At 44.7% G+C, this 19,639-nt stretch overlaps 1 protein-coding gene across 1 annotated transcript; it reads right to left on the bottom strand.

Annotated features, from left to right (window-relative positions):
- Positions 1-1,049: 1,049 nt before the first annotated feature.
- IL2RG (interleukin 2 receptor subunit gamma) lies at positions 1,050-18,528 on the bottom strand. The gene is made up of 8 exons (XM_053374193.1): positions 18,372-18,528; positions 14,226-14,316; positions 12,027-12,193; positions 9,381-9,523; positions 7,826-7,988; positions 4,322-4,421; positions 3,341-3,425; positions 1,050-2,594 (listed from the first exon to the last, which is right to left on the bottom strand). Exons 1-8 carry the CDS (start codon positions 18,463-18,465, stop codon positions 2,409-2,411), a joined length of 1,029 nt encoding a protein of 342 aa, XP_053230168.1. The 5' UTR covers positions 18,466-18,528; the 3' UTR covers positions 1,050-2,408.
- Positions 18,529-19,639: the final 1,111 nt, after the last annotated feature.

Below are 19,639 nucleotides of genomic sequence, written 5' to 3'. Positions count from 1 at the left end.
TGCACTCCATTGTCTCTTGAGACAGACAGATGCCAGCAACAACTTTAAAGAGCAAATGTTGACCTCTGCTGTTGGCAACTCCTTCCTGTAGGGCAGGAATGATGCTGTCTTCCTCTGGCTCTGAGCAGAGTGGAAAAAAGAAGTTAGTAACACATTGCTGCTGAACTCCACTCAAGGCCTTGTGGGCAAATCTCACTGAGCTTGCTGTTGCTCACTTTGCTTGCTATGCTGACCCTGCCTGCTCGGTCACCCTGCCCAGGCCATGCTAAGAATTCCCCGTGGCTGCTGCAGCAACTGTTTCAAATTTTTGCATCCACATCTCTCTTGGCCTGTTTTTCAGATATCCAGGAGTGTCATGAGCTGAACTTGCTCTCTGCTTGCAAGCAGGATGGGGCCGTGGACCTGGAGAATGTGGGCGATGCCAGCAAAGAATCATTACTTGGAGAATCATCATGACCAGATATGGCCTGCAGGTGAGAGGGTGGATGAAATATACTCGGAGTCCTGCAGTGAGTTCATGCTCTTTATTGCAGCTTGTAAAACAGTGATTGAATTGTCCCCCAAACCTCAGGCTTTTATATACATTATTTACACAATGAGTCCCGTCTGACTGGCTGATTCTGCTTCTGTCCTGGAGCCTGATTGGTCTTCTCCTGCAGGCCAATCAGTTGTTCCATTCTAGGATCCTACCTACCTATTGTTCTAGGATCCAAGCTTGGTACATAACAGTGGACTTCTCTTCAGGCCACATTCAAGTTCCCCCACCCTCCTCCAAGCCCAAGTGATGGGCAGCCCGGCACTTCCATACCCACTGCCCAAGCTTGCGCTCCAGGGAGGTCTCTTTCATGTCACTAAAGCAGTCGTTTGGCTTCACACTCGGAGGCACACTCAATTGTCTCTCAAGACAGATGGCAGCCTACAATTGCTTCCCAGACCAGTGGTGGGAGTGCACTGGATGGATAGTAAACATGTGAACACAGCCTTAATGCCACCCTGGGCTGCATAGTTATATGAGTAGCAGGACTGTAAGGATGCGCCAGAGAGAAATAATGAGGCAAATCAATCCTTTTTATTAGGCATAATAGTGATGTGTCTGCATATGGTCATCAGAGGAAGCAGAAGAAGCAGTGCACAGCAGGAAGAAGGACAACAGAAATTTCATGGGTTGGAATAGAAACAGATGACGCCTGAGAGTTTTCCCTCACCAAAGCTGCTATGTCAGTGTCTTATCCACATGTTATTCTATCCTCCATATTTTATAGGACTAAAAGATCCCAATTTATCTTCTCAATAAATTCCTCTATACATTATATCTTGAAAGGACATTCAAAGCATATTCTTTCCCTCAAAGAATTCTTGGCACTGTAGTTTACCCCTCACAGAGATACAACTCCCAGTAACCCTAAACAAACTACAATGCCCAGAATTCTTTGGGGGAAAGAATGAGCTTCGAATGTTTTTCAAAGGTACAGTGTTCATACACAGCCTCGGGAGAATTCTCTCTTTCTTTTTTTAACGGCCAACTCCAAACCTAAGGATGCACAGACACTATAAACCGAAAGCACATCCAAAGCACATGGCTTTCTGCAAAAAAAATTCTGGGAACTGTAATTACGCCCCCCCCCCCAAGCTGGAATTCCCAGCTCCCTTAAGAAACTAGTTCGCAGGATTCTTTGAGGGAAAGCATGTGCTTTAAATGTGTGGTATGTACAGAAAATGTGGCCAAGTTCTTCTCCATAGCCATCAAAACCAGGCCAAAGCGATTAAAGGGAAGATGAATTCAGAGTTAAAACTATGCATTTTCCAACTGCTTCTGAGCATTCACCTGTTTTGTTATATTCTTACTTCATAAGGCACAATTTGTGAGAATGCATATTGTGAATATTATGTATACTGTGGAAGACTTGATAACCCTACAATGTACCTGAGGGCTAGAGGGGTTGATCCACAACATACATTAAAAGCACACTACTTGCCCCTTGAGAATCATGGAAGCTATACTTTGTATAGCTCTGTGCAGGGGAAACCACAGTGCCCAGTATTTTTTGTAGGAAAGTTATGTGCTTCAAATGTGTGATGAGTGCGTTTTGGACATACTGTGCAAATGTGCCGTTAGCACCAAATAAACTAAACTGAAAACAAAAGCAGCTTGGAGGCCAAGCAGAGGAAAGATAAGGGATGGAAAAGAGCAAGTGCTGGAGAAAGAAGGACCTTAAACCCTGTTCCTAAGCCTGCAGACGTAAAAGAACACTTGGCAGGGCTGTATCTATAGATGGGCTGGCTGAGGGATCAAGGATTTCTAAGGGGTCAATGCTTTTGGGGAAAGGTTCTCTAAAAAGACGGGCAATAGCCTCAGAAGCTCCTAGCCAGGGAGCATGACAGACCCACAAGTGGCTGTTCCACAGGCCCTACTCGATGTTGACCTTGAGGGTAGGGTCTGCAGGAATGCCAGCCACTCCTCCAGCCTTGCCCATGGCATTGTTGCAGATGGGTAAATAGCCCCCACCAGGGAACAGCTCGCTGACACAGCAAATGCTTTCACGATAGTTGGGCTTGAAGCTCTCCACTGCATCCTTGGAGACCCCTGCCCATTCCTGCAGGGAAAGAAAATGTTGAGAATGGAATGAGGTAACCCACTCTGCTATGCCTGCCTCCATGGCTTTCCTTCTGGGCTGGGCAGTTTCTTCACTTGCTCAAGTGATGGCCCAGAAAAGACAAAAGCACTGATCTTCTTCTGCCTTTCTATGCCACCCACATTGTAGAGATATAGTTGTGCATAGACAGTACGCTTGCAAAACTAGACTCTGAGATTCTGCAAGCCTTAGAGCCTCCAGTTATCTGAGGCTTGGCCGAGTCCGGCCTCTGCAGGCATTTTGCCATCTCTCTATGCAGAGATGCAAATTCTGACTTCAAAGGTTGCAGAACGCAAGCTACCAAATTTCCCATCTAAATGATCACAGGCATGTTCTTCTTAAGTTTCACTCCTCCCTGGAACAGTGCATTTTAATTCCTTTAACCCCTCCCCCAATTGATTTCCCAACAGAACCTGTCCAAATAAATCCAATTTACCTTTAAATTACCTCCCCAAATCATAAATAGGTAATGTGTCCTTAAATTAATGTTTTCCCCAAATTAATATCCTAGCCAAGATCACCCACAATAAAATTGCTCCCAAAATCATTCGCCCACTCAGAAACACTTGGAGCACTGAAAAAAATATCTGGGGCAAAGGCATGCCCCTTACCCCTTTCCTAGTAATGTTATAGTCATGTGGGGCAGGGCTTCTGACCTGGGAGATTATCTCGGGAGGATAGAGAGTCTACATAGCCCAGTTTCTTACCGAGAAATTGCCTTGGTGCGCAGTAAAAAGATCTTCAAATTTATTCCTGGGGTTGGGAATCCTGGGCATCAGTACCAGCCAAACTCTGTGGGGAAGTTAAATTGATTAGAGGTGGGGGTCTTCTCTTTATTGTTTTGAGAGATACTAGGTAGAGTGCCCAGAATTGCAAAGAGTTCTCCCTCTAAGGGAATGTTGCCTGAAGAGCCAAACCAATGACCATCCCCAGCAAGGTGGCACTGTTGATCTTTCCAAGAACATCAGCCTTATTTGTGGGGCTCATTCATAAAAGTCAGTCCTGGCCACTCAGTGAACTGTGTTCCGTCATAGAGCTGGATTGGTTTTCAGTCTGTGATGAGATGTGTATGGAAAAAGTGACCTCATCATGTACTGAAAATCATTCTGGCTGAGCGGCAACAGAGCAAACTGACAAGCCCTTTTTCTCTGCTGCTAGCAGTGAAGTCAGTGCTCTGCAAGGACCAGTTTTTCTTTTTAAACTAGCCTTTGGTCTGCAGCAAAAGCACTCAAAATGAAATTTGTTTTTTGTGGCACATTATTTTGTAAGGCTCATTTTTGTTTCCTCTTAAAATGCTTTTGAAACCGTGCCAAGAAATCTGAAGTACTGTCCTCCCATGTCCCTCCATCTGTTGTTCAGCTGCTGTTGCTGCTGCTGATTGTCCTTGATGACAGATGACATGGTCAGTTCCCCCACTGGGGCCTTCCATAAACTGGGGCCTTCTAGATACTTCAGACTTCAGCTCCCATTACCCTGGCGTTAGGATCTGGATGATAGCCATCCATGACCCTCAGTTGCCAACATTTGCTTGTCACAGAACATCATTCACCTTCTGAGCCGTTTTGGATAGAACAGAGATGAGAGAGCAAGCATGGGGAAACCAACCGTCTTTACTGGTGAGCTGTTCCCAGTTGCCATGTCCCACAAAGCAAAGTCAGCCATGGGTCTAGTCTGATTGCTCAACTTACCTCTCCATGCGCATTAGGATCAAGAGGAGGAGAAGCAGGAGGAGGACGGAACCTACAGGGATGATGATTCTCTGTATCCAGATTGAGACAGGAGGGTCATCTGAGTGAGACAAGCCTGGGCGTTAGAAAGCATCCCCAGAGAAAGAGGAATAGCCTCACATTGCCTCTCCCTCCCTTCCCTAGGTCACTGGAGCTGCCTAGACGAGGGACATAGTTCCATACCATCCAACATTCCTCAGATGAAAAGAGGGAAGTAGCTTCTGTTCTACATCAGTATCACTGCTAGCTAGTTGTATTTACTGATTGGGGGTTTTCTTCTTCCCTCAGGCTCCCCTAAATTCCACAGTTTTGTATGTATTCTTGAAAAACTTTTGTACCTGACCAGGAGAAGATGCTCAATCAGTGATGCTGATGTCCTTATTCTCATCCAAGGAATGTTGGAGGCTGTGTTGTTCCTGGAGGGGCTGGGTAGCCAGTCAAACACAGGAGGCAGCTGGTCCCACAGCTTTCCTGCCTAAGTTCTGGCTTAAAGCCAAGTGCCGCTAGGGAAACAGAGGTGTCTCTCTGCAGTTGCTCCAGAAAGGGAGGCCATGTCCCACTGCTGCAGCTTGCAGGTGGGACTCAGCCAGCAAGGAGGCATCCTAGGGATCTGTCATTTGTTGGGAGCACTTGCAGACTCTTTCAAGGTGGGACTCCATCACCTACTGCAAAGTTCAGGTTGCACAATTATTAAATCTGATTTGGGGCTCTTGCTCAACAAAACCGTTTTCGCCTTCCCCTAAAGACTGAGATGGCAGTGGCTTGACTTATAACTTGACTTATATTATTATTTAGGGAAGTTTTTAAATGTTTTATTATGTTTTAATACATGGTGGAAGCCCTCCAGAGTGGCTGGGGTAACCCAGGTAGAATCTAGACACACACACACACATATAAAAGCTGTGGAAATTGTTTTTTTAAAAGCGCATTGAATTTGTCATTAAGCTCACCATTGCCATCTAGTGTCACATTTGTATAATGCACTTAAAACATTATATTTGCAGCTGTATAGCTGAGTCCCTAGTCAGATGGGTGGGGTACAAATAATAAAAGTATTATTATTATTATTGCCTCCTTGCAAAACCAAACCAAACTCAAAAGCTCTATAAACAAGAGCATCTGGAAGCACTTTGAATCTCAAACATGGATCTTAGAAGTTGCAGGCCCCACAGTGCCCAGTAGAGGGCAGTACTGCTTACTTTTGAAAAGCCCTTCAGAATCCACTGTTTTGAATTAGAATTGAAACAGCGGTTGTTTTTATATTTGTGAAACACCCCTCAAAAAAAGGCCTCCCCCTCCCTTCTCATCGCCCCCATGGAGAAGCAAGCAATATCAGATCTCTTTAATTCTCCCACCCATTATTTTTCAAACTGCATTTTATAAGATGAGTGGAAGGGTTGAACGATTATAAATATTTCTTTTTATGGAACAATCCTGTTTAGGGCTTGTGTGTGTGTGTGTGTGTGTGATCTGCAAGTTCAGCTGCTACAGTTTCCTGCAACATTAGGGGCTTCTCCAGACAACCTGTTTAATCAGCATTTGTCATGATTCACTTTCACAAAGCTTCCTTGGAGGTTAGATTACATCTGGGCTTTATTAAGCATTTATTCCTATTTATTTGCAGGGAAGTCATATGGCAAAAATCCCTCATCTTGCTTTCACCCTGACTTGCTTGCACTGTCTTTATATCTCTTAGACATTTTCCCATTAACAATTTTCTCACTTTATGATGCATTTCCCAATCACCTTCCAATCTGCAAGAAGACGCCCCCCATGTATAAAACGCCCCCTATTTTTGGGGACTCCAAATTAAGAAAACACCCCTCAGCACTACCCGTGTATAAGACGAGCCCCAATTTTAAACCTATTTTTTGGTTTTAAAAACCCCATGTCTTATACACAGAAAAATACGGTATATTTTTTTTCAAAAGGAAAAAACATGGATTTGTTGTGCTAGGCACTTTAATCCATTTTAGTTGTAGAAACTTCAGTTTCCAGGTAACTAAATGATTTATAATCTGCACTTCCATAAATATAGAGCAAGGTGATATACAACATACAAAGTTATAATAAATTCAGAAAGATGTCACTTAAAGCATCACTAAACACATCAATAAATGCTGGTGGGTTAAAAAGAGAAATTCTTATTACAAAGACTTATCTAAACAATATAGTTTTCAGGGGATATCTTAAAGAAGGCAGGGATTGTTTCTGCCGAACCTCTATTGGCAGGGAGTTCCACAGGGCATGGCCTGCCACACCAAAGGCTTGGTCTCTGGCTAAGGCCAACAAGAGCACAGGGCTTCTGGAACCACCAGGAAGATCTCAGTGGTTGAAGTAGAGTGTAAGAAATCAGTGAGCCTTTAAGGTCCTTTGGGACCAAGTTGCTAAGGGCTTTTTGAATCAGGAAAATGGCCTTGAACCTTACCCTATAGCAAATCAGCAACCAGCACAACTCACTCAGGGGGTAGCAGGGAAGGTGATGGTTTAAGATTCCTGCTAAGTGACTTTCCTGCATAGAATCATAGAATTGCAGAGTCTCAAGAGACCATGAGCGTCATTTTAGTCCAGCTCCCTGAAATGCAGGAATCTTTTCCCCAACATGGGGCTCGAACCCACAGCCCTGAGATTAAGAGTCTCCTGCTCTACCAGCTGAGCTATCCCTTCCAACTCTACCATTCTATGATTCTACTATGGCTTTGAACCAGGCATTGGGAAACTGGCACCCCCTCATCAAGCCCATCCATCGCATTATGAATGGACTGAGCAATGAAGCAGTTACTCAGTGTGGCATCTAAGATTTCTTGTTAAATGACTGCCAGACTTTGAAAAGCCGTTATCACTGGATCAAGTTCATCTGTTCTGCTGAATTAATTGCAGCAAATAGTTTTAAGTGCGTTTTTGAATAAATGTGCAATTCATTGTTACTGCTATTCTGAACGATCATGTAAGTCTCAGTGGACCGAGTGGCAGTTTACTACCATAGTTAGCAGACTCTAATTTTGTTGCATTCCCAGAATCAATCTATATCATTAACCTCTATAATTATTGTTTCATTATTATTTTTATTATTTTGTGTGTGTGTGGATGTAATTTTTTCATTATTGTGGGAGTGTTTTGTTTTTTCCAGCTGCACCATATGGTCCATGGTAAATTCGGCGAAGGAAACTTTATCTGGTGCCCCCCCTTTCCCTTGATGCCCTAAGCAGTGCTTACTTTGATCAATGGTTAATCCAGCCCTGGCTAGAGGGCTGGGCCCTTCAAGGATTCTCCATTCTCTCCAAGGAGGTGAAGCCTCAAGGAGGAAGTCTGGATATAGAGGTTTAAAAGGCTTCATTCTGCTCCCAACTCTTGTTCAGTCACAACTCCCTCTCTATGGTCTCCTAGACCTGATTCATCCTCTGCGGATTCCAGCATCATACCAGAACACAGACTGCCCAACAATAATAGAAAGATCCTCTGTACCTTCACTGGTGGTGTTTCTCCCCCAGAATAAAGGACCGGCTGGATCGCTCCAAAAGTTTGTGGTTGCACAAACAGACCTTACTTTAGACTTGACATAGAACGTGTAGAGCTTTTTGGGATCCACACTGGCTACGCTGTACTTCATATCATTGGTCTTCACCTCCTGAAAGGGAATGCCAGAGAGGTAAATGTGCACCTGGCACAGAAAGCAGCAGCACACACACCCCCGCCCTTGGTGCCTCCCCCAATCAGCCTCAAGTGAAACCCAGCAGCTCTTCCCCCACAACTGAGTACAATGATCAAGGGGATGGAGCAACTCTCTGTGAGGAAAGGTTTCAACATTTGTGGCTTTTTAGTTCAGAGAAATAGTTGGCAAGAGAAGACACGATACAAGTTGATAAGATTATGCAGTGCAGAGGACACATCTTTTCTTCCTCTCATATAATATTAGAACTTGGGGCTGTCTGGTGAAGCTGAACGTTGGAAGGTCCAGGACAGACAAAATAAAAGCACCTCTTCACAGAGAGGAGAGTTACAACTATGGAACTCACCATCACAAGGAGCGGCCCAGAACATTTTGCTGCCTGAGGTGAAACAGGAAAGTGCCGCCCTGAGTGCACCCTGGCTGAAGCCTTCCTGACCAGTGATCTCATGAGAGCCCTGTGAAATCTCATGAGAACTCTGCAAGATTCCATGGGCCACCCTGAAATCTCACTGGAAGCAGCTATGGGTCTCCACACACTGCTGAGGAAAGGTGAAGAGCTGAACTTTAGACAGGAAAAATGAGAAAGGGAGAGAAGCCTAAAGGGAGAGATTAATCTGTTCCTATGAGAGTTGGGCTCTGAAGAAAAGAGAAGATTTAGTTTGGGCAAGGAGCACAACTGGGAAACGCTTACCAAATGAGGAATTGTATTGTTACACACACCACCCCAGTCTCCAAGTGGTGTGAGGTCCCAGGGGCACCAGGGCCACTTACCAGAGGCTGTGTTTCCTTTTAGACAAAGACACACAGTGGAGACTGTGGCATCTTTATGGTATATGGTTTATTTACTCGTATATACAGCCTGAGCCTAGATGGAGGGAGTGCAGAGCATTCACATCCCAAGCAGGTCCTGTTCCCTCCATTGCTGCAGCCTCTGATTCATGTCTGACCCTTTTCTCTGCCCACTACACACAGCTGAAAGAGGGGCCCACCCTTCCTTGCTTGGCATAGTCTCCACCCTCCTAATGGCTTTCTTGAGGGGCTAATGACTCTGCCATTATTGGTTTCGTTCCTCCAATGAACCACACTCAGCTAACTATGCCTAAGCCAAATCCAGCAGAGTTTGGCACAGCTTAATCAAACCTTCAATTAATCAATTCCAACTTTTACTAAAACCAGGAATTATAGGGAGGATCTAGCACCCAGGAGTTGAAGGGATCCTTGCCACACACCCCACCCCCAACCCCCCGTATAACAATATTTTATAATGGGGGGGGGGGGGGCTGTGGCTTCCACATCAGAAGGTCAAGGCAAATCTGCACTTAGCCCTCCCAACTCAGATAACACCAGTACCTGCCATTTTTTGTCCTTGCTGCTTTTATACGTGATATAATGCTCCAAGCAGTGGTTTTTGGGGCTGGCTGAACCCCAAGACAGTAGCAGCTGGTTGTTGCTCTTCTCCTCAAAGCGGAAGTCAATGGGTGGACTGGGTTTCACTAGGAGAGAGAAAGGAAATCTGTGTATATGCAAGATGGAGAATATGCCACAGCCACTCTGCCTCCCTTGGCTCAAATCGGGATCTAAATCAGTGGGTGATGCCACACACACCCCGGGGGGCACTGGAACAATCCAGGGGTGAGGCAGTAGCCTTGGGTGCAATTAGGGGGGATTGAATAAAAATAAGGGGGCCGTGGAAGCATAAAGAAGAGAACATTTTGAAAAACCATTCATACATGATTCATCTGTTGCATAATGACCCTCACTGCTAGGTTGGGCACCATTGTGGGATGGGGACAATGCCTTTCAATATTATCTTTGTTATCTTAATTTTCAGTGTGCAATGTGAATGTTACTATGGTTGGTTTTAATAAATGATTTTAGAATTCCAAGCTTCAAGGTGTCTTATTTATAACAACATCTTTCTTTACTATATCTTAGGACGTAGGTAGAAATATAGATGCATAAAAGAACGCAATTTTGTCACTACATCTTTCTGTTTCTTCACTTAAAGAAGGTAGGGTTTCCACACACACCCCGAAAAGTCAGTGGTAGGTCAAATAAGTTTGGGAACCTCTGATCTAAATCTGCAGCCTAGTCACAGAGCAGTTCCACATGCTCATGAGAAACAGCATGATCTGGAAGATCAGAAGATCCCATTACTTATCCTTTCTTTGGATTCTCAGCTCAAAGAACATTTTATGTGGTAGAGGATCCCAGTCTATTTCTGAATTGGATTTGAAATTATTTTATATATGAAAGGTACAAAATTGTTGACATTGTCTTTGGATGTGAAATTGCCCTCCTCTATGCAGGAGACATGGGTGGGACGCGGGTGGCACTGTGGTCTAAACCACAGAGCCTAGGGCTTGCTGATCAGGAGGTCGGCAATTCGAATCCCCACGACAGGGTGAGCTCCCATTGCTTGGTCCCTGCTCCTGCAAACCTAGCAGTTCGAAAGCACGTCAAAGTGCAAGTAGATAAATAGGTACCGCTCCGGCGGGAAGGTAAACGGCACTTCCGTGCGCTGTTCTGGTTCACCAGAAGCGGCTTAGTCCTGCTGGCCACATGACCCGGAAGCTGTACGCCGGCTCCCTCAGCCAATAAAGCGAGATGAGCGCCGCAACCCCAGAGTCGGTCACAACTGGACTTAATGGTCAGGGGTCCCTTTACCTTTATGCAGGAGACACCAGCTTACAAATTAAAGGCAATTAAGAGGCACGTCAACATTAAGTCCTCAACTGCACTGAACAGGAATTGATAAAAAGGAAGAACCTGCAAAAAGGAAGCTTTTAATTAAAGGCACAATTGCCTTAAAGCCTTAACAGCAATTTAATTGCACTTTATTGGGCCCATTTAGGCATGGCGTTTGGGCATCTATTTTGTAACAAACCAGAATCTCTGGCAATGAGAAGGGACAGCCTGCTCGCATTTAGTCTCCAGCCCCCCCTTTGTGACTTAGGTCTGATCTGAAGTGGGAGTAAACAACATAATACATCTCTAGAACGAAGGTCAGAAAGGAAAGTGTGGGTGGAGGATGAGGACTCTTCATCAGGGCTGAGCTCCGAAAATGCAGATAAGATCATGCAGATAAGAGCTCTGAGTCCCAGCAGAACAGGATGAAGAATTTGGGCCTCTTTTCTCCTGTGTTGCAGGCAGAGCATGGAAAGTTCATTGAAAAATAATAATCAATTCAAGTGTATCGTGTCCAAAGAGGAACTAATTCCTGTTCATGTTTGTTTCTTTACAAAAATAACCAGTTCACAGTTTGAGGCCATCCAAATAACTCCCGGCGAGAGAGAGAGAGAGAGAGAGAGAGAGAGAGAGAGAGAGAGAGAGAGAATATTACAATGTGCTGTGCTGAAGGATGAAATACACTTAAGAAGACTGTTACAAGTGTGGACCTGAACCTCACGAGACTAACATAAAAACAAACACCTACAGTTAAATGCTTACATTTTTTGCCCAACAATTACATTTCTTCAAGTAAAAGAATCCCAAAGAGCTTAAATAGTTTTTAAAAAACAAAACATGTAAGGGGATGAACTTAGCTGCAAATGAATTTAGTCACATTCCATTCACCCAGCAATTAAAGGGGGCTCCTTTACATAGTTCAGGGATCTTTAGATAATTCAGTAAACGTCACTGAACTGAATTAGTCCGTTCTGACACACCAGCTATAGCAGGGGTCAGCAACCTTTTCCAGCCGTGGGCTGGTACACCATCCCTCAGACCATGTGGTGGGCCAGACTATATATATTTTTTTGGGGGGGGATGAACGAATTCCTATGCCCCACAAATAACCCAGAGATGCATTTTAAATAAAAACACACATTCTACTCATGTAACAACACACTGATTCCCGGACCATCCGTGGACCGGACTGAGAAGGTGATTGGGCCGCATCCGGCCCATGGGCCTTAGGTTGCCAACCCCTGGGCTATAGGGCTCCCACTTATAAATACACCCACAAGTTGGTTTGGCTCAGCAGGAAATCTATACCTTGGTTCTGCAACTGCATTTCTTTTTGGAAAACCTTCGTACCGTCACTTGTGTTGACATAAATGTGAAAGTATTTAAACGGTTTAATCTCACGGAAGCGGCATCCAGTGTTAATATCACCACTCTGGAGGTAAATCTCACACTGCTTTTCTTTGTCAGACTCATACCTAAACAAAATGAGGCTTGGGGTTAGTCCTTTTCAACACCATCAGAGAACTGCAGTTCAGAACCTGAATACCTTGAGGACAGCCCTGTGTTGTTTGTCTTCTAGCCCAGGGGGAACATGCTTCTGAATACTAATACTAATACTAATATTTTTTTATACCACACCCCTCTGGCTGGGTTTCCTCAGCCACTCTAGGTGGCTTACAGCACATAAAAAATTGTAAAACATTAGACATTTAAAATTTCCTGATACAGGGCTGCCTTCAGATGTCTTCTAAAAGTCATAGATAGGGGTTTTTTTGCAGATAAAGTAGCTCAGATTCAAAAAAAGGTAGACTCCACCGTGGGTGCAGAGCCAGGGTGGGAGAGTGCTAGACTCCTGTCTAGTCAAATTGCATGGGATCAATTCCAATCTGTTACCTCTGAGGATGTGGACAGGCTGCTTGAAGGTGACCCAGAAACTACAACTAATCCAGAACATGGCAGCTAGACTGGTGACTGGGAGCAGCCGCCGAGACCATATAACACTGGTCGTGAAAGAGCTACACTGGCTCCCAGTACGTTTCTCAGCAGAATTCAAAGTGTTGGTGCTGACCTTTAAAGCCCTAAACGGCCTCAGCCCAGTATACCTGAAGGAGCGTCTCCACCCCCATCATTACCTCTGAGGGCCTCCTGGTGGTTCCCTCACTGCAAGAAGTGAGGTTACAGGGAACCAGGCAGAGGGCCTTCTTGGTAGTGGTGCCTGCCCTGTGGAACGCCCTCTGGTCAGATGTCAAGGAAATGTTACAAAACGGATGCTCAAATTCCAAGAGAGAGATGAGGGCAGAGGTGTCGGTGGGGCAGAACCCCATTTACCCTAAGGAACTAACCTGGGTGTGTGTGTCTATGCTAGGGCAGAAGGCTGGGAGGCCAACAGGAGCTAGAGCTAGAGGCAGTAACTGGCAGAACCCACTGTTCTGGTTCTGTCTCTGCCCTCTTTCCTGCTGTGTTGCACAGAAGCTGACACTGAGACTAAAGAGGAGGCAGCTGACAGGCAGGGCCACCCTTTGGGGTGGTTGTGTGTAATAACCGACCCTCCAAGTGTCCCTGTTTTCCAGAGACAGTACCGGATTTACAGAAGTCACCCCTGTTTCTTCTTTGGTCCTGGAATAGCCCACTTTTCCTTAGGAGATCCCTATTTTCACTGGAGAAATGTTGGAGGGTATGGAGTTACACAACTGCCAAGCCAAAGAGATAGGGAACTATACAACCTTTAGAAGACATGTGAAGGCAGCCCTAGATAGGGAAGTTGTTTTATGTTTAGTTATGTTTTTATAGGTGTTGAAAACCACCCAGAGTTGCTGGGGAAACCCAGTCATATGGAGGGGCTATAAATAAAATAATAATAATAATAATAATAATAATAATAATAATAATAATAATAATGGAATGGTATGTGATAAGGCAGGCAGATAGGGGCTGGCTATAGGTAGACTGAGGTTGGAGGGCCAGTGCCCAATTCACCCTAATGAACCAGCAGCCGTTGTTCTCTCTCCCAGGTGAGGAATCCTTGCTCTGAGGAAAGGTGTCAACATTTGGGACTTTTTGGTTTAGAGAAAAGAGCAAAACTTGGATGGCTTTGAAAGAGGACCGGACAAATTAATTGAGGAGACGGCTATTGATGGCTACTAGCCATGAGGACTATGTTTTACTGCATCATGGTGGAGGCAGTGATGTTTCAGAATACCAGTTTCTGGAAGCCACAGAAGGAGAGAGTGTTGCTCTTGTGCTAAGATCCTGCTTTTTGGTTTCCCACAGGCATTTGCTTGGCCACTGTGAGAACAGGATGCTGGACTAGACGGGCCCCTGACCGGGTCCAGCAGGGCTCTTCTTATGCTGTTCTGTTAATTTGGTCCCCTGTGTAGTCTGACTCAGGGTTGGAAGAAGCTCCCCAAGAAAGAGGAAGGCCAGGAGAGGTTGGTGGTGCATTGGCTGAAGCTTGGACAAAAGCTGTTCCTGTAGAGCAGAGAAGCAAGGCGCAAGGAAGGCACATACCAGTAGTAGAGGGAATAGTTTCCTGCAGGCTTCTGTTTGCTGCCCCAGTCACAGTCCATGTATTCATAATCGAAGACGATGCACTCCAGGTCTGCAAGAGAGGACCTTCCATGAGTGAGTCTTGATGTGGGTGGGGAAGTTTGTTTCAGCCTGAGGGCCACATTCCATTCAGGGCAACACCCTGGGGGCCAAATCCCGTGGTGGGTGGGGCCACAGGCAGGGCCATAGCTGGGGGGGGGTGAGGTGGATCCCTGCCAGGGGCACAGGTGATGGGGGGGTGCAGAAACGACTAAAAATAAGTTCATAAATATCAATATCAATTATTGCCTCATAAGAAATTGTTTTAAATAGAAAGTGAATTGAATGGGTGGAAGGGTTGGAGGAGAGGCGGAAAGAGGAGCTAATTTGTCCGTGGCTGGGGGTGCAGTCTGGACGGTTCTGCCAGGGGTGGAAGCACAGGCCACAGGCAAAAGTAGGTGGAGCAATGAATGTCAGATTTCACTTTTATATACTGCAACATGCTGGTTTCTAGACACACACACACACCCCACCACTACCACCCCTCCCTCTTTTCCCCCATCTAGGGAAGGAAGAGGCATTTTCAGAGATCGAGGAAACATTCCAGCCAAGCAAAAACATTCAAGAAGCAAAGCCAGTGAGCAATGTGGCCTCATGGAAGCTGGGACTTGGGGGGGGGGGATATCCATGAGGCCCAGAGAGCTGCATTTCGCCCCCCACCCCAGGCCTAAGTGCCCACCCCAGCCCTGCTCTGAAGGAAGCCATGCTGTGTTCACTGCCCACCAAACCTTCCTGAAACAAAACCTGTCCACAGCTCTCCAGCAAAGTTACCTCTACACATACAACATCAGGCACAGACCATGCCACACAGTAGAGCCGCCATTTTGCAGCTGAAAATGGGAATGGATTATGTACTTGCCAGGCAGGGAGGCCTATGTGGAGTCTTGAACTTGACAGGGAATGCCTGTTGCTTTAACATTTCTGATAATGGTGAGGCAATCCGTGTGTTGGCTACAAAGATGGAGAGTATAGCACATGTCCCAGTACAAATATGGGAAGGATGGGATATGGGATGGCTCATCAATTGGTTACCTAATGTTGCAGGACTCAAAGGGATACTATTGTCTTGCTTGTTTTTCTTGACGGTAGTAGTAATGGTTTTATATATGGTGCCATGTATCATTTCATGTTTTAGAAGTACAATTAGCAAGATGATTTCAAATGAAACTCTACCTCATATCATGGCCCTATACAGAGCTTTACCTCAGGAATATGATGAAGGTCAAGCTATCAAGGACACTTGGGATGAAGGTCCTTGAGCTTGAAAGGGGGGAATGAGGCATCTGATCAAGGTCTGTATTTTAAAATGAGCTTAAAAGATTTGCAAATGTTTCATGCCAGGCAGAAAACCAGCTGGCTAAGGACTTTGGCAGTTGTTTATTCTCCTGGACAAGGGCCCCCCTGATTTATAGCAGAAGCAGGAGACAGGTTTCTCAAGGTTGTAAAAAGGAAATACAGGCTGGGAGCAAAGGTTACACTGACCCTACATATTACAGAATACAATCAAGCTGCAAAAACACTAATTAAGAGTTGGTAAATAGTAAGATCTCTGTTTAGATAGAACTTAATACCACGAGCCATCTGTTTTAGCCATTTGTTTTGGAATGCAGGGGCAACAGGGGCAAAAGGTGATCTGGTAATTAAGGTGCCTTGTCGAGGCAAATGTAAGATATATGGCTACTTGTCTGCCATTTATGGATAGAGGGAAATATAGCTCTTTGTCTCCCATAAAAGGTAATAGGAAATGGGTGTATCTTTTATGATTGGTTCTAGCAAACAGCCAATAGGAATTTCAACCAGGCTGATTGGACAGAGGCAGCCAAAGGAGGAGCAAGGGGGCTGGGCTGAGGGAATATAAGTGCTGGCCGTCAGGGCTGGAAGGGCAGAGCTTTGGTAACCATATACCACTGTGTCTCTCATTTATTTGTCTGACAAATGAATTATTATTTTAATTTCTCTATTGCTGCATTGAATATTTCATTCCAGCTAAGCGTTAACCGCAAGCAGGGTGCTACAATAGTTCAGTTGAAATGGGGCTGGATCATTTGTTTGCCCATTTATTTATAAACATAAATATATAACTAAAATTAATAAATAAGAATAATCCCCAAGCTAGGGTGGGGGGTGGCAAGCCAGGATTTTTTCCTCGGGTGTAGCCTCCAGAGAGGCACCATTGAGGCTTCCAGCCTGTGTGTTTGTGTACACACAAATGCGTGGGGGTGTGTGAAGAAAAGCCTAGTCTCACCCCTGCCCTAAAGTGATTTACCTGAAAATGTTAGGTTAAAAAAAAGGCAATAAGCCACACTAGCAAAACTTTTGATAAACAACAGAGCACAGATGAAATCAGCAGTTATGAAAATCAAATGTGCATAATAAGATTGCATGTCCAGGTAGGCTTCCCTATGCAAAAAATGGATTTTGGCAGGCATCAAAAACAATCCAACAAAGATATGTGCCTTGTATTAGTAGGCAGGGATTCCAGAGTGCAGCTGCTGCTACACCAAAAAATCAATTTCTTGCAAGTGCAGAACAAACTTTATGTGACACTTTCGATAGTGCCAGTTCCGCAAATCAAACCAGTCAAGAAGGCCCATCTGGGGCTGGGTGATCCTTCAAGTAAATGGTTAAATTGCCCAGTGCTCAGGAATGGCTAATATTCAGCACCATCACCCCAACAGTTCTTGTGAACACTTTACTTTTGCTACCCAATCTGAGCTGGTTGTATTTCATCAGTTAGTCCTGTCGGAAAGTACACCAGGACATTTTTGGTTGGGAGAGGGAAGGAGATATTTACTTCTTAACTGGTGACTATGGATGAACAAATTAGAAGTTGGTATCTGCATTGGATTTTAAATTGTTTTTATGGTACAGGCAATCGTTTTTACAGTTTCTAAACATGCAATTGTTTTACACATATTTTTTATTAAGTTGTTAAAATTTGTTAAATAGCTTCAAGATGCATCGCAGTCAGTGATTCATAAATGATTCATAAAGGAAACAAATACTGTAATAGGTGACTTTCAACTAAGTTTTAATGAGAGTGAACCCACTGAAATTAATGAACATGACCAAGTTAGGTCCATTAATCTCAGTGGGGCCATTCTGAGTAAAACTTAGCTGAAGGCCACTCTCAACAATACTAGTGCTAATTACTGTTCCAATGGACATCCATTATTTATTGTATTTTTGTATATTAACCTTTTATGTATGTTGCAAAAAGTGCCACATAATATTCATTCCTCACTTGCAAGGAAATGATCTCAGGCATGGCAGCAACTACTGGCAGGAACTTGCTGCTTATTTATATCAGGCAGGCCGTTGTGCTGTTTCTGATGTCTGCTGGGGGGGGGGGATGTATATGTAGGCAGCCCTAACCCAGACGTGTACATTTGTATCAAAACAACAACAACAACCAGTGCTTTTTTTCTGGGAGTACGCAGAATTTTTTTATGAATCTTTGTACTTTTGTCCATTGACTGCATTTATTTTTCCCGATTTGAACTATAAAATGGTGATTTTTTTTTTGAGTCAAAATGAGAGTACCCCTAAACTATTACCATTATTATTATTATTATTATTATTATTATTATTATTACAAAAGAAGCACTGACAACAACGACACCCTGTTGATTTTATGTCCAACTCAGCGAGGGCAAAAAGAAAGTGATTGTTAAGTGGAAATCATTCCCTGTTCTTGCCTGACATTCCAGCCCCACCTACTGGCAATCTTTAGGAAATATTTCCCTGTGGTTTTACCATTATAAGTGCAACAGCTGTTTATGGACACAAAAGAAAGAAAGTTATGGATTCACAGCCATAAGAACTGACAAGACCTGAATGTAGCTTTTTGCAGCTCAGGGGACGTTCCCCAACATTGCAGAAAGTATTGAAGAACAGATGGAATGTGGGTTAGAGGTTGCTGCATTCATCCTCTTAGAATCATAGAATCTCAGAGTCGCAAGGCACCCAGCGGGTCATTTCATCCCACCCCCTGCAATGCAGAAATCACAGCTGAAGAATCCCTGACAGCAGGGGTAGCGAGCTCCCAGCCCATAGGGAGTGGGTTACCTTGCTGTGGAGAACTCTCTGTGGCTTGCTCGGTTCGGCCCAAGAACAGGAGGACCAGCACAAGGAACATCCTTTGTTCCCTCGAGGCCTCCATCACCCTCCTAGCAGCCTCCGCTTTGCCAGAGACAAGTGCTCAGCACAACAGGATGTGGTTATTTCAAAGCTGATCTGCAACTGTGGGCTGTGCGATTCTCAATTTATACTTATGATGCCTTCCTGTGGAAACTCCCTGAGCTTTGCAGAAAGTTTCTTAAAGGCTTCTGAGAAGCTGAACTGGTAGAGCCTGGGCTAGATTAGATTAATTTCAACCTCAGGGCCCCTTGTGAATCATGACCAAGATGGCTAAAGCGTCTGGAAACCAGGTCTTACGGGAAGCTGGGTTTGTTTAGCCTGAAAAAGAGACTGAGAGGAGATATGGTAGCCATCTTCCAATATCTCAAGGGCTGTCACATGGAAGAGGGAGCATGCTTGTTTTCTCCTGGTCCAGGACTAGGACCTGATTCAAGTTACAAGAAAAGAGATTCCAACTGAAATATACTCAGAGTCGAGTGTGAATTCCATGCTCTTTATTCAGCTTGTAGTAGCAGTGAATGAAACTTTCCCTGAAACGTCTAGCTATATATACACATTATTTACACAATGGGCCCCGCGTGATTGGCTAATTCCTGGCTGTTCCTAAAGGCCAATCAGGTCGCTGATTCACTTCCACCTGGAGCTGGATTGGGTGGCTCCTGCGGACCAATCAGACTGCTGCATTCTGGATCCTAGGATTCAGCTCAGTACATAACACCAACTAAACATCAGGAAGAACTTCCTGACAGCAAGAGCTGTTCAACTGTGCAACAGACTCCCTGGAGAGAGGTTGTGGACTCTTCTTTCTTGGAGGGTCTTAAACAAAGGCTGGATGGTCATGTGCCATTGCGAGGGATTGGACTAGATGGTCTTGGGCGGTCCCTTCCAACTCTACAGTTCTATGATTCTGTCATGATCCAGTGGATGCCTTCAGAGCATTTTCGGTGCTGGTTCCTGAAGACACTGCCTGCTCCTCATAGTCCTAGACCCACAGAGTGCTCTTATGTCCCAAGCAGGGTATTCCTCTCTCCCAACTAGCCACCCATCAAATCAAAACATCATTGGACCCTATAAAATATAGGTTTGCAGAAATGGTGTGTGTGTGGTCTTTAGATCCAGAGATGCTTATTACGCTTTCCAAACACTGGCTAAATTACAAGAGCTGAAACTCGGGTGGCTGCACACATGCCCCAGGA

Source organism: Podarcis raffonei, chromosome Z (assembly GCF_027172205.1).
Source record: "Podarcis raffonei isolate rPodRaf1 chromosome Z, rPodRaf1.pri, whole genome shotgun sequence".
In the NCBI taxonomy this organism is placed as follows: Eukaryota; Metazoa; Chordata; class Lepidosauria; order Squamata; family Lacertidae; genus Podarcis; species Podarcis raffonei.
Note: the sequence above shows the minus strand (reverse complement) of the source record. Positions and strands in the feature narration are given on the sequence as shown.

Excerpts from the sequence above, each read along its gene's own strand:
- IL2RG (XM_053374193.1), bottom strand. The coding sequence starts at position 18,465 with ATGGAGGCCTCGAGGGAACAAAGGATGTTCCTTGTGCTGGTCCTCCTG. Across the intron at positions 7,989-9,380 it reads GCAAGGACAAAAAATGGCAG|GAGGTGAAGACCAATGATAT; the intron begins GTACTGGTGTTA and ends ATTCCCTTTCAG. Across the intron at positions 4,422-7,825 it reads GAGAAACACCACCAGTGAAG|ATGACCCTCCTGTCTCAATC; the intron begins GTACAGAGGATC and ends TGTCTCACTCAG.